A 16063-nucleotide genomic window follows, 5' to 3' on the forward strand; every position below is an offset into this window, starting at 1 on the left:
AAAACAAAATGGAGAGTGATATTCCTCTAAAGAGATCAGCTTTCCTGAATGCCACTTTCTCTTTTGAAAAGCTTGGCTTTTATTTGTAGTTCGTTCAAACAAGAGAGAACAGCAAAAACTTTTATAAATGTCCTTTTTTATCTGTTGGACCCACGTGATCATTTATCTGACCCTTGCACTAATCAGAAAGAGTTGACAGCAATTGTGGTACTTTTGTAACTTACACTGCTTCTTACTGTACAGGATTTTCAGCAGTAAAACTTAAAACAAAATGTTTTCCTCTTACAGATTCTCAGGAACAGAGGAGAGCCCAAGGATGGAAGCCTCAAGGCATTGAGTCTGAACGGGACTTACTGGTAAATCAGGTCTAATTCTTCTGTATTATTAACTGAAACAGGATGTTCTGTGTTATATTAAATATTATAGTCGGAATTCATAAAGCAAACCCCCTCGTGGAGCTTGATCCCAGAGCCAATGCTAGGAGATCTCAGCACGCTGCTGAAGGGTGACTTACTTTTTCCTCTTGGCGGGCGCTGATTCAGTCGGGTCTGGGACCGGAGCTCTGTCTAGTCTGCGCGGAGCTTGCAGCCTCCCTGCTTCTGCGGTCACATTGTCCCTCGTCTCCCACAGGCAGATGCCGGCAGAGCCTTTTATCAGGCACGGGGCGGGCTGTCTGCTCTGCAGTGCGGAACCCGAGCTCACCTGCACGCCAGTCCCCTTGGCTCCGCAGCCCGCTGCTTACGGGAGCGGCCGCCCACTTCCCCACGAGTCATTAATCAAGCAGCAGCCCAGCGGCGAGGGAGTGGGGCGGGGCCAACCCTCCTCCCGGGAGACACCCCAGGCGTCTCCCCGGGGCAAAGAGAGAGGACAAGGGGCGGCTGCCCACGAACGTCAGTGACCTGAGAGGAGGGGCCGGTTGGCTCCAAGTCTGGGAAACTCTGGCGCCGCTTTACTTCTTCCAGCGCTGCAATGGGGGGGGGGGGGATACCCTGGAGCCCCAGCACCGCTGCTAAGAAAGGTTGCTGCAAGCAAACGGGGTCCTTTCCCCCGGGGAGACCGCGGCTCTGAGCTGGGGGATTTGAGATCAGCCAGCCACGGCCCGATCGCTGGGCAGATTCTCCCCCATTGCTACACTTGGATTCTGGACTCCCGTGACATCGGAACAGCACGGGGACAAAAGAAACAGGCCTGTCAATGAGCATAAATGAACACAGCTCGCGGCTCCCAACCCCGTCCTATTAACAAATGCTATAACACAAGCGAAATCATTAATAATAATCGCCTCCGCTGCTTTAGTGCATCGCACGCAATATATTAAAGAGCAAAGTTTAAGACCTCTAGGCACAAGCTTTTTACTGGGAACCTATCAATCAAAATACAGCTTTAAAGGAATGAAATTAACAGGAAATATTATTACAAAACATGGCTCTGAGGGGCTTCGTTCCAATAATTTCGAAATCCATCTTAATGAAATTCTGGTTTGGGGGAAGAGGGAAACAGACTCCCTTATTCTTGGAGCTGCGATTTGTTCAGGTCTTAGTACCGATGAATCCTACTAAAAACATTAGGTTATTTTGGTTTTAGCTTTATGATTTCACAGGTTGTCATTAGCGCACCCTGACTGATCATTTCCTGTGCGTATTTAATTTCTATTGTCATTACTGCTTCTTTCTCCAAACCTGGCAGTTATTAACCAGGACTGAGAAAATGATGCCCCTGCCAGATTGTACTTGAACTAAAAGTTTGTCGTGAGCTTTCAGTAGAATGAAATAGAGCTGGTACATACGGTTAAACACTATTGATGGCTAAATCTGATCAGGAGACATGGAGCACAGTGCGAATGGATGCTCTCAACAAAACATTAACAAAAACTTAATCTCATGCAAGAAAAAGGAAATAGTTCAGAGACCAATGAATTAATCATCTTTCTATTGAAAGTCTGGCCTTGGGAGTCTCTGTGCGAATGAAAGGAATGACTATAGTCTCTAGGTGCAAATGCTGAAATTGTTCTTTATAAATATTGTTTTTGTTAGGATAAAGTAACAGTTTTGCTGGAGGGGAGTAATTTAAACGTTGGGCTTGGAGGTTAAACAATCTTTTAATAAGCAAGTTCTTTCTTTTCACTCCCTTGCTGTTTCTTTTTATAATTTGGTAGATGTGACCCTTGCATTTCCAAGCAGTGGAAAAGTCACAGCTCTCTATCTTTCTTAATAAGCTTTCTTTCCCCTTTCATATTAATATTATAAACCCAAAGGAAACAGGGTCATGACTCTTCCAAAATACCCAGTATACGAGGGAAAAAATCATCCACAGCTGAAAGAAAGAAAGAAAAAGAAAGTGACTGGACAGTGAGACCCAATATTTGATTTCAAAATTAATGGCTAGTAATTAAATATTAGTAACGTTAATGAGAAGAGACATTCAAAATAAATATGCAGTGTATAGAATAATCCCAGAACAACATTTTGAATGAAGTTTGATTGTATGATAACATAGACACAATAAATCAAATCTTGGACCTATTAGAAAAATAAAGTCTGAACGATTTGTTACCGCTTTTGAAGCCAAGAAAATTAAGAGCTTAATCTTTGGCTATATTTTGAAATATTAGGAAGGAAGTGGGGAGAGAGGGATGATTTAGAGGACAGGGTTCACGGGCTGTATTGGGAAAATGGCTAAGCCAAATATTTCCATCGGGGGCTTTGACTCCTGCAATATTTATGAGAACCCAAAATTTCAAACCAACAAAAATAGGTGGAGATAGCCGTTTTAAACTATATATATAATGTTTATGAGGTGCTCTTTAATTATAAATGAAAATATATTGTCATAGAACTCATTCAGAATGAGCTAGACATCACATTAACAGGATGAGGGACGGAGACGTGGAGGGTGCAGAACGCAAGGAATTCTATCATCCTGTATTCCAGATCCACTTTTCAAAAACAAAGGCAAGACATAGGAAGACAGCTGTCGGTTTGAAAATGATGCTGCCATCCGCTGTACAACTGGATTGGTTTACAGTGATATGAAAATAGTTGTATTCCTACAACTAAGATTTTACTCTCACCATGTTCTCGCCACTGGAATCATTGTTTAACAGAACCACTTTATTTAATTTTATTTAAAGCTTTCTTTTTCCCGTTTATCCAAAGAGACTCTTTCAATAAGTTTGAAACAGATCTGTTTCGCTGGGTAGCAAGATTATATTACTACCATATAAAAAGAATAAAATATATGACATTCTGTGCTTGTTACACAATGTAATTTGAGCCAGCAAATTAATCACCAGACAATAGTATTTACTGGTCAAAGTTATGAAGAGAAAACTCAGACTGATCAAAACAAGAACTGGGTTTTAGCTCTGTTTCAAAGCACAGGTAATTGTTTTTCTTCTTCACCAATGTCCATTAGTTCAAATGGCTGGTCTATTTTAATATGACTGACTTGTCCATTTTAAATAAGTTATTTAAGACAGAATGTTCAAAAATAGTCCTAATAGTTTAGGACAAATATATTTGACACTCAAAGATACATTTTTACATTCCTTATTGCCCTTGATGCTCTAGGTTGAGAGCCATGCCTGCCTGCTAAAGGACCTTGTGAAGGGACCTCCCAATATTGAGAGGTGAGTAGTAATTACTTCATTATGCTTATTTTTAAATTAAGCAAATCACATCTGCATATTTGAAGTGATTCACTAGGCAGAGAGCTGGGGGCATCATTTAAATCATGTGTGATATTTTCCTTGTGTGTGCTGGGCTAGAGCCTCAGACGATGTATTGTCATGGCGTCATTTACTTCAGACCTGTGGCGATTTACACTAGATGGGGAGCTGGACCTAGATTTTATAAACTCTGTTCAACCACGGGTAAATATAATACTTCTCTGCAGGTTCTCCTGGCTCGTCAGCGATCACCACTAGTCCCTCTTAGTGCAAGGGCTGAAATAATATTAAGTTGTAACCTTTTCCAGGCTGTTGCAAGGAAAACGAGACTGTTTTGAGATTAAATACTAACAATACTACAGAACCGATATTATTCATCTTTTGTATGTAAGTGCATCTCCATGGTAGCATTTTCGTTCTTGCAGAGGGAGTTTATTCAGTCGAAAATGGTCTTGTAGCCGTCTGCAGTAACATTACGGAAAGTGACAGAGCCCACAGTTCACCGACCCCCACCCCCCACGGCATTAAAACAGCCCAACTCAGCCCCCAAAACTCATCCCTTCCATAGAGGCTGCAGCCTGCGGCCATCCGAAACCCCAGCCAACCTTCCCACCTACACTGAGCGCCCAGCCCGCTGCACTTAACATGGGCGCTGGCAGGGATGCTCATCATGCACATGCCCGCGCTCCCTGCCTGCTCCCTCCTTGTGAACGGAGATGGCAGGAAACAAAGGTTATTCACCAATATAATATTTGATTTGTATAAAACGTTGCAAATTTCGCAGAGGCTGCAACGTCTCCGCTGGCACAGGGGGCCTGAGGCGCTTTGCTCACGCGGTGGGTCGAACTGGCTGATCGCCTAGAAGAGATGGTTACAGGGGTCCCGTAAACTGCTGGTGCTGCCCACAGAGGAACCGAATGGAACCAAACCGACGCGTTGCCCCTTGCCTCCCACACAGGTCCCCTGTGGGGCCAGTGGCTGATTTGTGGCTGGGGGTGCAGGTTTTTAAATCTACTCCTGCCTTTCTGTTCCTGGGCTAAGCTCTGCTTACTCCCCGATTGCCGCCTGGCAATCAGCTGCTGGAGAGGAAACCTGCCACAACAGCTGGGGAAGAAACCGTGTCAGTCACAGCAAGGCCACATGGACCCTAGTGTTCACTGCAGAATGGACCACATGCCAGTGGGGGGCGCATCAACCCCTGGTTGGACAGCCCACCCTGGCTGCTGCAGGGATTACTCAGGAAACCAGCACTGGCTTGTTTCTGTACCAGGTGAAGAATACAGCGGCTTCTTAGCCTGCTTAGGTTTTCTTCCAGCATGAGAATCCTAATTTGTAATGTATCAGAGGGGTAGCCGTGTTAGTCTGGTTCTGTAGAAGCAGCAAAGAATCCTGTGGCACCTTATAGACTAACAGACGTTTTGCAGCATGTCTGCTCATGCTGCAAAACGTCTGTTAGTCTATAAGGTGCCACAGGATTCTTTGCTGCTTCTAATTTATAATGACAGACCTGGCTCAATGCATGTTCCTCTTGTCAGCTCAGGGTTTAGATTTAAGGCAACTGCAACCTTCTTTTTGAAGGGCTGGTAAATCATGCCTCCCCTTCTCACAACTCCCCAGGGCCCATTTTCAAATGAGAACATGCTGTTTAAACGGGAACCTCACTTACAGTGTGATTTTGGTAAGAAAAGGGACTAACAGAAACAGTTCTTCCAGCAGTGGCTACCACATAACAAAATCTGCTCAGTTTAAATGAAAGGATAATCTTCTGGTTTTGTAATTACCCTGCGGTCTGGGAAATACAAACTGCATTTTCTGCTTTATTTATCCTCACTAACAGCCAATTCTGGGAACAGGATTTAGCCAGTAAGTTTGTCCATTTATGAGGCAATACAGTAGCAATACTAGTTCCACTCCCTCGACTACAGCAAAAGCTAATTTATTTTATTAAAATAAGCAGATTTGTCTCAAAGGAGACTTAAAGCCATACACTGGCTTTGATCCATGCACAAAACTCCTACTGATGGTAATTAAAGTTCCAGAGCAAATCAAAGTCAGGGCAAGGCCCAAGGGAACAGGTAAGCATACCCGGAATTTCCATTTGTTTTGTTCCATTTGTTGTTTTGTGATATTATTTTTTACTTTATTTCAGGATGTAGTAGTATAACGAATATATTTCATATCAAGTCGTGTCATAATATAATAGTTGAAAAATTGTATTGTATTGTATTTTTATTTTAAAAACCATTAAGGGGAACTGCTACTTACTACAGATTAAAACATTTTATCTTTTTTTGTTTTGTTCAATGTGCCTATTTGTTTTGTAATGAAATAGTTTGACACTGACACTTCCAACACGAAAACCAGGTAGGCACTCAGTGTATTAATTGGCAAAGCATCTGTTTTCAATATCCTAGAAAAATATCAGTCTAACACAGGGATAGTGAAAACACCTGCTCCTCTAATTAGTAGATGGTTGCCATGTCATCAAATAATGAAAAATACAGAAGTGGGAAAAATATATTTAAAAATTAAAATTTTGCATTGAAATGAAATTTCAATATTTTTTCAGAATTGTTTTACATGAACTTTTTTTAATGTAATAATTTTTAATAGAAACTTTCTGCTAACAATATGATTTTGCAAAAACATTGGTCTGTAAAATGGCTTTTCTAACAGAAAATTGCTGATTTTTTTCTGACCAGCTTTAGTGAGGCTATTTAGTCTTTTTTAACACCATAACCATATGTCTCTCTCTTAAAAAAGAGAGCTTCACATTTAGCTATTTTCCAACCATATCTTAATTGAAGAGAGTGCTATCAGCAACAGGGATTTTTCTACCCTCAATCCTAAAAACATAGATCCAGTCATCTTGAAATAAGTAGTGAAATTATTAACTTTAGAAAACCACACAACAGTTTAGGTATTATAAGGCAATTCACAAAAAAGGGTAGGCAAATTCATTATTCATTTTTCCCAATTTGTTATCATCAGATGTAAGATAACTGCCAAAAAAGCAGGCAAAACCCAAAACTTAACATTTTGTTTGTTTTTAATTTTTACAGAATTGCAAATTTCAAAAAGCATCTAAGATGTTTATGAGGAAAGTTTATTCCCTCAAAAGCTGTATTTTGTGTCTGTGCTGTAGAAGCAGAATATTAAAGTTTCTTGAAAGATCTAGAGAGTGGTAGAGAGCACACTGTATTTTCATTTTGTATCGTCCACACACTGTTCTTCTGTAATGACAAGTCACTTCGGCCAAAATTTTAAAAGCTGTTCACTAATTCACTAATTCATGGGTGTCTTTCTAAATGATATGCTCTAGCTCAATCACAAGTTGCTTGGCAAGCTGCAGGAATCCCTGGGTGAAATTCTATGGCCTGTGTTGTGCAAGAGGTCAGACTAGATAATCATAATGGTTCTTTCTGGCCTTAAAAATCGATGACATCTGTAACGAGTGCCTCCATCTATAGGTGCTGGCTGAGTGCCCACAATTCAAGTTGTCTTTAATGAGAGCTGCAGGTGAGCAGTACCTCTGAAAAAAATCAAATCCTAGCCAGGTCATATTGGATGCCCAAATGCAAAAAACACTCAAACCCTTAAAACTGTCACTTTTTTTGAGGAAGGGAGGGCAGGGTGAGTACAAGGGTGAAAAAGACTTCCTCCAAATAACATCCTGCTATTGAGGTCAGGGCATGACTTGCTAACATGTTGCGCTGAGTCAGTAATCCAGCTGTTGTCAATTAGGCCCACTCCCCAACAGTATTGATTTTTTTTTTTGGGATGCTCTTTATACAAGAAGCAACTTTCTTCTTTTATACAGTTTTGTCTTCCTTGACCTGAGTATCATGGTGAAAGACAGTTAAAAATAGAAGTGTCATACTCCAGTAAATGTTGGCTTCAGTGACCCAAAACTAATAGCATTTACAAATGTGTGATTTCAGACATATACATATACCTATACATATACCTTCAGATGTTCATATCATCCTCACATATTACCCATTGATTTTAACAGGAGCACTAGCACTGTTTCTGTTAGTCCCTTTTCTTACCAAAATCACACTGTAAGCAGGTTCATAATGAGAACACCAGTCTGCATTAATGCCTTACTTCTGGGTCTATTCTCCCCTCAATGTAGGCATTTAACTCCATTCTTAAATGATATAGAAATAAGCTAAGTTGGTTGTTCAGAAACAAGTAATTTCTTTTGATGAAAGGCAAATGGCAAGAGATAAAACAAACCACATACATCTGTGCAATCTGTGGTCAGATACTGAACTCCTTACTTAGTCAGAACTTCCATTTGATTTCAGTGAGAATTTTGCTTGAGTAAGGAGGCAAGATTTGGTCTTAATGTGATTTAATGGCTACAGCAGGAGACTGAATCAGAAACCTGTTTTATTCCAGTGGCCATTACTACCCGTGCCTCAGTTTCCCCAACCTTGATTTTTTTTTTAGATTCTTGGATGAAAGGTGCTTTAATTTATTTATTCAGACTAATAAGAGGCACCTAACTAGAAGCTCTAGGTGCTTGTACAGATAAAGTACCCAAACTAAAATTAGTATATAATGATGATTACCATACTAATCCTAACAATATAAATTAACCAATAGGATGGATCAGAAATCTAATAGTGCCGCCCTTTCCAGCTACTCCATTCCTCTCACCAAAAGTACCCCCCAAATAGTTAGGCCTTGGCATACGTCCTGAGCCTCAACAACTTAGGGCTCTGTCAAAACCCAAGAGCAAGCAATTATTAGAGTTGAAGACCTCTCAGCAAAACCCTGCTACTAGCTCCCTTCCCTTTTGAAAGACAGGGCTGTTAGCATGAGCACCTCTACTGATGATAACTGCACAAGTATCATACATGGAGACAGCAGGCTTTCGAGCAGCCAGATTCCAGACCATTTAGGACTTTATCAGACAAAAGCAACTCTCTAAATTGCATCGTACAGAGCACTGGTGTTATTACATGCTCTTGATGTGAAGCTCTGCTTTCTCATAAACAGCCACATTCTTACAGGTTTGACTGGTCTTAAAATTTGGGCTGAGTTTAAAAAAATTAATCATAATTAATTGCACAGTTAAACAATAGTAGGATACCATTTAAATATTTTTGGATGTTTTCTACACTTTCAAATATATTGATTTCAATTACAACATAGAATACAAAGTGTACAGTGCTCACTTTATATTTATTTTTATTACAAATATTTGTGCTGTAAACACAAAAGAAATAGTATTTTTCAATTCACCTCATACAAGTACTGTAAGGCATTTTTATCATTAAAGTTAAACTTACAAATGTAGAATTATATAAAAAAAATCTGCATTCAAAAATAAAACAATATAACACTTTAGAGCCTACTAATCCATTCAGTCCTACTTCTTGTTCAGCCAGTCACTCAGACAAGCTGCCTGCTTCTTGTTTACAATGTCACTGGAAAGTGAGAACAGACATTTGCATGGCACTGTTGTAGCTGGCATTGCAAGATATTTACATGCCAGATGCACTAAAGATTCATATGTCCCTTCATCTGCAAACACCATTCCAGAGGACATGCTTCCATGCTGATGACGGGTTCTGCTTGATAACAATCCAAAAGAATGCAGACCGACGCCTGTTCTCATTTTCAGGTGACATATAAATAAGAAGTGAGCAGCATTATCTCCCGTAAATATAAACAAACTTGTCTGTCTTAGCGACTGGCTGAATAAGAAGTAGGACTGAGTGGACTTGTAGGCTCTAAAGTTTTACATTGTTTAGTTTTTGAGTACAGTTATGTAAAAAAAACAAAACTACATTTGTAAGTTGCACTTTCATGATAAAGAGATTGCATTACAGTACTTCTATAAGGTGAACTGAAAAAAACTATTTTGTTTGTCATTTTCAGTGCAAATATTTGTATAAAATAATAATATAAAGTGAGCACTATACACTTTGTATTCTGTGTTGTAATTGAAATCAATATATTTGAAAATGTAGATCAACATCCAAAAATATTTAATACATTTCTATTGGTATTCTATTGTTTAACAGTGTGATTAAAATTGCTATTAATCATGATTAATTTTTTAAAATCACAATTAATTTTTTTGAGTTAATCGTGTGATTTAACTGCGATTAATCAACAGCCTTACTTAAAATGTATTAATGTAGTGCATACTGTAGCTGTCTAATCTTGAGATAACAAAGGCACTAATACCTGAAGAGAGGTCAGCATCCAAAAGAGAAGGTAATGCACTCCTTTGTGAGCATGGGTGAAAAAAATCAGTCTTGGCCTCAGCCGTAACTTGGGTGTCCTAGAGATGCTAATATTTAACAGAACCCTCACACTGCAAACCTGAGTAACAAACTTGCTCAATCAGAGGACTGATATAATCTCTGCCATTTCTTCTGATTGCTTCCCTAGTGAGTAAATAACTCAACTACATGAGTCAGGTCAGACCAAATGAAATGTAGTCCTAAATGTCAATGGCATATCAAAGTCACAATAGCCCATAGCTCTTCACTCACACTCTCAGGGTAAGTCTACACTGCAATCGGACAACCATAGCTGGCCTGTGTCAGCCAATTTGGGCTCCTGGGGCTCGAGCTAAGAGTCTGTTTAATGGCAATGTAAACTTTTGGGCTTGGGCTGGAGCCCAAGTTCTAGGATGCATCTCCAGCTTGAGCCCAAATGTCTCACCACCATTAAATAGCCCCTTAACCCCTGCCCCATGAGCCTGAGTCAGCTGACACAGAACCGTGGGTTTTTAATTGCAGTGTAGACATACCCTTAGTGGCCTCACATTGAGCAAGAGGGGTGATAAGAGGGAATCTTGCGGTACTTCACACGAGAGGGAGCCCTAAGGCAAGATGAGCAATTGCCCAGCTCTGACTTTTTTTTTCCTTAGAAGAGGGAGCCCCTCAGAGCAGTCTTAACTAGGTTGTTTAGGATCACAATCATTTACACAAAATTTTAGGATCAGTTCTCAGAGACTGCTAATAGATCTAAGAAAAATCAGCATGGACACTTGGTCTTCATTTATTGCCAGGAGGTCAATCGATGCAACTACTGCAGTTTCTGTACCGTGCCCAGGCTTGAAAGCAGATTGACTGGAATCGCCATAATTGAGTTGCCTCACCACAAACATCTTAGCAAATATTTCCCAAAAATATAAGTTCAAAACAGACTGATAATTGTCAAGATTATCCATGTAAATTTGTATTAAAAACCCATTAATTTCAGATTTTAATGGAAGCAAAAATCTGTATAATTGGTAGTTATAGCAGTCCTCTCATATAAATGAAACTATCACCAAACTGAAACTATCACTTTATTTCAGAAGATGTTACCATAAAATAAGCATAAATTAATGCATCCACACATATTATGCAAAATAGTGGTCACACTCTTCTATGTGAGCAAAAAAGGAAAATCTTCTTGTACAAAATATTCTTTAGTGTTTTTTGAATTAAAACATTGGGCTCTTGCTTGGATCATTTCATCACTGGCTCTGATATACTCTAATTACGATGTTGCAATAAATTCTGTTGAGAATTAAGTGAACAGAAAGATGTAGTTGTCTCTGCAGTCTCTGGTTACAGGGGTATCTAACTGAGGAGATGAGGTTCCAATAGATCTTTTATTGGCAGTGAACTTTGAGAGTCTTTCAAGGTCAGGTGACTGTTACCAAAATAAAAAACACACTGTTAAGCAGTCACATTTTTTCTAAGCCAAATGTGTTGGTCACAATCACGTTTAACATTTACCATTCATTGTCCCTGAATGTATGCCATGCACATACACCCACACACAGACACACAGCATGTGCTGATGTGCACTTATATATCAATCCCCTACAAAAAATATCTTTAACTCTGAGTTAAGCTTGCTAAACCAGTGGTCTCCAAAGTGGGGTGCACTCACCCCAGGGGGTGAGCAAGAGGATCCTTCGGGGTGCGTGGCAGGAGGAGCACCGCCAGAGCAGTGCCACTTTTCCCCCCCCTCCCTCGGCAGTTCGGCTGAGAGTCCGAGTGGCTTTTGGGGGGGGGAGGGGGGTGCGTGATCAAAAAAGTTTCGAGACCACTGTGCTAAACTGCAGAACTCACCAAGGCAAAACAAAAAAGCAAGGAAATAAACATCATTCAAAACCTTTTCTGAAACTCATTTGATCAGTTCCCCTTCTGAATCACAGACTACCTCCCTTCTAATACTGATAGCTCACATATATGTACCATCATCTTGAACAACCAATAAGCAACCCTGAACTCTGACTACATTTATTGGTTATTTTATCATGTGTTACAGGATTGGTGTAGCTTTCATAATTGTATTATACAAAGTTCTGTGCATAGTTTTGTATCCATGTATCTAAGTGAGATTATACTATCAGATTAAAAATAGCTGCAAGATCTGTTTTTCAGTAATGTTTAGGAAAACTCATGTCAATGAATTTTGTTAGTGATTGATCTAAATTTGGTACTAAGTTTTATGTACAGATTGCAGAACTGAATTTTGTACATGTACATGCATGCTGGTGTATTGTAGGGATGGTCAAAGCAGCATTATGGAGAGTTCAAGTGTTGATGCCTCAGTGAAGACAAGTAACTTGCCTGGTGTTGTTCCCTGGTCGCCCTTCAAGAATCAATGCCTTGGCACAGAGCCGCTCAGCTACCCATGGCACTGGTACCTCAACTCCTGGGTGAACCAGGGCACCAGCACTGAAGAGCTGTCTCAGCGCAGACACTTATCTCCCTTGCTAATGCAGCCTGCTGCATCAGAAAGTTGAAGCAGCAATGTCACCAAAGATCAGAGCTTGAAGGACAACACATGGTGTGCTCAGAAGCTGACAGTATTTTAAACTTACTTTTATAAAAAACATTTTAATGCATCTGAACTCAGAGCACTTTACAGCTATACAATTCTTACTCATTGTTAAAATAAATTTATATTACATTCTAGAAACAAGCTCTGGGGTTCATTGAAATATGCACTCAGCTGGATCAAATTCCAACACACACACAGACACTTGCAAAATATTTGGTAATGGACATGTCCAATCACATACACTAGAAACATTTTAGAGAAAAGCTGTTACTTATCATACAGTAACTATGGTTCTTCAAGATGTTTTGTCCATGTGGATCCTATTTTAGATATCCATGCACAAGATCAGAATCTCTGAATAGCAGTGTCTGTTGAGACACACCTGCATCCTCCATGTCCTCACCTCCCCACAACCAATGGGATGAACGGTAGAGCACCCACAGCGAGAGCTAAGTTCCCTCACTAATTCAGAATCTCAGTTTAAGGAAAACTCAAAAAAAGCAGGGATGGAAGGCAGTGCGTGGGATCCACAGTGATAAAACTTTTAGCAGAAGGACTGTTATTGCCAGGCAAGTATCATTTTTTTGAGTATTTGTACATGTGGATCCCACTCATAGCCCTGGTCTACATTATGAGTTTAGGTCGAATTTAGCAGCATTAGATCGATTTAACCCTGCACTCATCCACACGACAAAGCCATTTTTGTCAACTTAAAGGGCTCTTAAAATCGATTTCTGTACTCCTCCCCAATGAGGAGATTAGGGCTGGACGCAATTGGACGTTATTGGCCTCCGGGAGCTATCCCAGAGTGCTCCATTGTGATTGCTCTGGACAGCACTTTCAACTCAGAAGCACTAGCCAGATACACAGTAAAAGCCTTGGGAACTTTTGAATTTCATTTCCTGTTTGGCCAGCATGGCAAGCTGATCAGCACAGGTGCCCATGCAGTCCCAGAATTGTAAAAGAGCTCCAGCATGGACAGAACAGAAGGTACTGGATCTGATCACTGTTTGAGGAGATTAATCCGTGCTATCAGAACTCTGTTCCAAAAGATGAAATGCCAAAATATTTGGAAAAAATCTCCAAGGGCATGATGGACAGAGGCTACAACAGGGACCCACAGCAGTGCCGCGTGAAAATTAAGGAGCTTAGGCAAACCTACCAAAAAACCAAAGAGGCAAATGACTGCTCCGGGTCAGAGCCCCAGGCATGCTGCTTCTATGATAAGCTGCATGCAATTCTAGGGGAGGGGACCCTACCACTGCCCCACACCTAGCCCCACACTCTCCCACACACACTGCTCCAAGCTTTTCCCCACCCACACCCAGCCTCTTGGTCTCCCCGCCCCACATCCAGCCCCAAGTTCTTATCCAGAGAGGCAATCAAGCTGAAAAGCACCATCCCCACCAGGGGCTAGGCGGTTCTGGGAGCATCAAACCCCATCATCCTTCCACATCTCTGCTTCCCCAGGAACCACCAAAAGCCCAGATCCAATCCTCACATCTTCCTGGGGACTGAGGATTCCTGGTGCCCCCCATCTCTGCTTCTCCATGGGGTCTGCAAGTGCCCAGTGTCCTGGGTGCCAGAAGGACTTCAAAGGTTGGGGGGAACCAGGCATATGGAATTGCAACACCATTCAAATTTGGAGGGGCATCTGGACCAAATTTCCAGCTCTGGTGAGGGGTCAAGGGGGGCCTGCACCCCCCCAATTGTGCCCCTGCCTTTGAAGATGCTAGAGAGGGGGCTTCTAGTCTGGTGCTGGCTCAAGAGGCTTGGGTCTGTAAGCAAAGAAACAATTTCCTTTTGGTTTCGGTTACTCCTGCATTTGGAGAAACAGGGTTTTATATATTCCTTGCTCTAATGGGGTCAACATCCACCTCTCATGAGCATCCCCTTTTCTCTGGCCGATATACCTGCAATCACAGTCTTTTCAGGATGGCACCTGCCTGTCATGGGCAGCCCACTTTGGTTGACTGGGTGTGAGCCTGCTTTTGGTTTTAGTTCTTATATTGGTGTGGTACCCGCCTCTTGCAAGCACCGCCTCGGCTGATGGTTCTCTTAGCAGGTCTTCAGCGACTCAGCCCTCTGGCGGAGCCGCATGCACTGCCCCCAGTTCTGGGGTATACAGTCCAAGTTCTTATCTCGGCTCTGGTATAGGACCATACCTCTTAGACTTCTACCCAGAGGCACTGCCTTCTTCAACCATCCCATCAGGGCCCATCTCAATACCCTCAGTTGGTGTCCTTGTCAGCAGTCCTCTCTGAGCTCAGTCAGCAACCAGACGAGCAGGTCCCATCTCAGTACCCTCCTCAGGTCTGGCCAGGTTCTGTGCTGAGTTCTCTGGGCTCAGCCTCCCTGTACTGACCTTTTCGTGGTCCTGCTGCTATTCTATCTGGCCAGCCAGGCACCCGGTCTTTGGCAGTCTTCCCTGAGCTCGGTTTTGTCTGGTGAGCTCTCTGCAGTGAGCTGTCCATGGTCCTGCTGGTGTTCATCTAAGCACCCAGTTTTCCCTCATCGAGCTCCACACAGCAACTGAATTTCTCTGCTCTGCTGCTTGCCTTATATAGGGCCCTTCTGGCCCCTGATTGGCTACTCCATCAGCCCCTCTGCTGGGCCGCTCCTCTGCAGCCATTCTAGGCTGTCTGGAGGACTTCTCTCTTCTCTGTTCTGGGGCAGGATGTTATAGGGCAACAAGGCCTCCAGCAAGGGGCATCCGGACCTAGTCTACCCTGCCACAGTTGCAAATAAACAAGACTGCATCCAAGAAAATACCAGACTCCATTGTCAATTTCTACTCCCAAGGGGAACATCCACAGGGATCCAAACTTTGACTAGCTGCTCAGGTCAAAAGGGGCAATGGTATACAGCTAAGAAGTGTCTGTGCTTTGTTGCATATATTCTTCCTGAAAGGGCTCAATGTCTAAAATAAAAGTCTTTTCTTGATTTCACATGTAAAGTCCAGAATCTCAAACTTTTTTGTAAAGTAAAGATGAACAGGTCACTGTTCATAGTCATGAACAATTCAGTTCCCTCAATAAACACTTAAGTACAGTATTAGTTTTTATGGTCCATTTACTAGTTTAGCTGAGGGTGGTTGGTAAGAGCAATACAGAGAATTAGGCATCCTATCAGCATCACATTTTACCCTCCTGTGTGTGTGCTGAAACTGGGTCCCCTGCCCTGCTAGAGGAGTCTGAGTCCCTCTCCCTTCCCCCCATATGAGTTGGGGGGCCCTATCCCATCTGAGCCCTCTACTTTTTCTGAAGAGGGCTTGGATCTGGGGAATCTGAGCCCTTCTGCCTGCTCTCCCATTTGAAAACCAGGAAATACAAAGTTAAGGTACATGTCACCCCATGTGGTGTGGGGGAAATGAAGCTGGGGGAGGGGAATTGAGTGGACCAGGGGCATGGCTATGGAGGCCTGGCCAAAGCATGGATGAGGGGACCTGATGGGGGGGCCTAGTGGAGGCACTGGACCTGGCTGGGCATACTGCTTGTGCTATGTAACCAAGGGAATGCGCAACCTGCAGTAAGTAGCTGCCTGTTGTATATTATGCAGCAGCAGAGGCCACCAGATAGCCAG

The 16063-nt window shown here is 42.0% G+C and overlaps 1 protein-coding gene and 1 long non-coding RNA gene across 11 annotated transcripts in view; one reads left to right on the forward strand and one right to left on the reverse strand.

The window, feature by feature from the left end:
• The first annotated feature begins 309 nt into the window (after positions 1–309).
• Positions 310–16063, forward strand: part of LOC120398031 — a 32647-nt gene continuing 16893 nt past the window's right edge. The window contains exons 1-2 of the long non-coding RNA XR_005594149.1: positions 310–356; positions 3570–3628. This is a non-coding gene — a long non-coding RNA (uncharacterized LOC120398031). The remainder of the gene's footprint in view (positions 357–3569; positions 3629–16063) is intronic.
• Positions 10976–16063, reverse strand: part of PPP1R42 (protein phosphatase 1 regulatory subunit 42) — a 54000-nt gene continuing 48912 nt past the window's right edge. For 5 of the 10 annotated variants that reach the window (XM_039524937.1, XM_039524936.1, XM_039524949.1 and 2 more), the window contains one exon: positions 10976–11338. In XM_039524937.1, the coding sequence (XP_039380871.1) occupies positions 11213–11338 (126 nt within the window). In that variant the 3' untranslated portion in view covers positions 10976–11212. Of the gene's footprint in view, positions 11339–12416; positions 12470–16063 lie in introns of those variants that run through there. The other 5 variants (XM_039524950.1, XM_039524945.1, XM_039524942.1 and 2 more) reach the window with 4 other exon arrangements.

This window comes from Mauremys reevesii, linkage group 2 (genome assembly GCF_016161935.1).
Source record: "Mauremys reevesii isolate NIE-2019 linkage group 2, ASM1616193v1, whole genome shotgun sequence".
In the NCBI taxonomy this organism is placed as follows: Eukaryota; Metazoa; Chordata; order Testudines; family Geoemydidae; genus Mauremys; species Mauremys reevesii.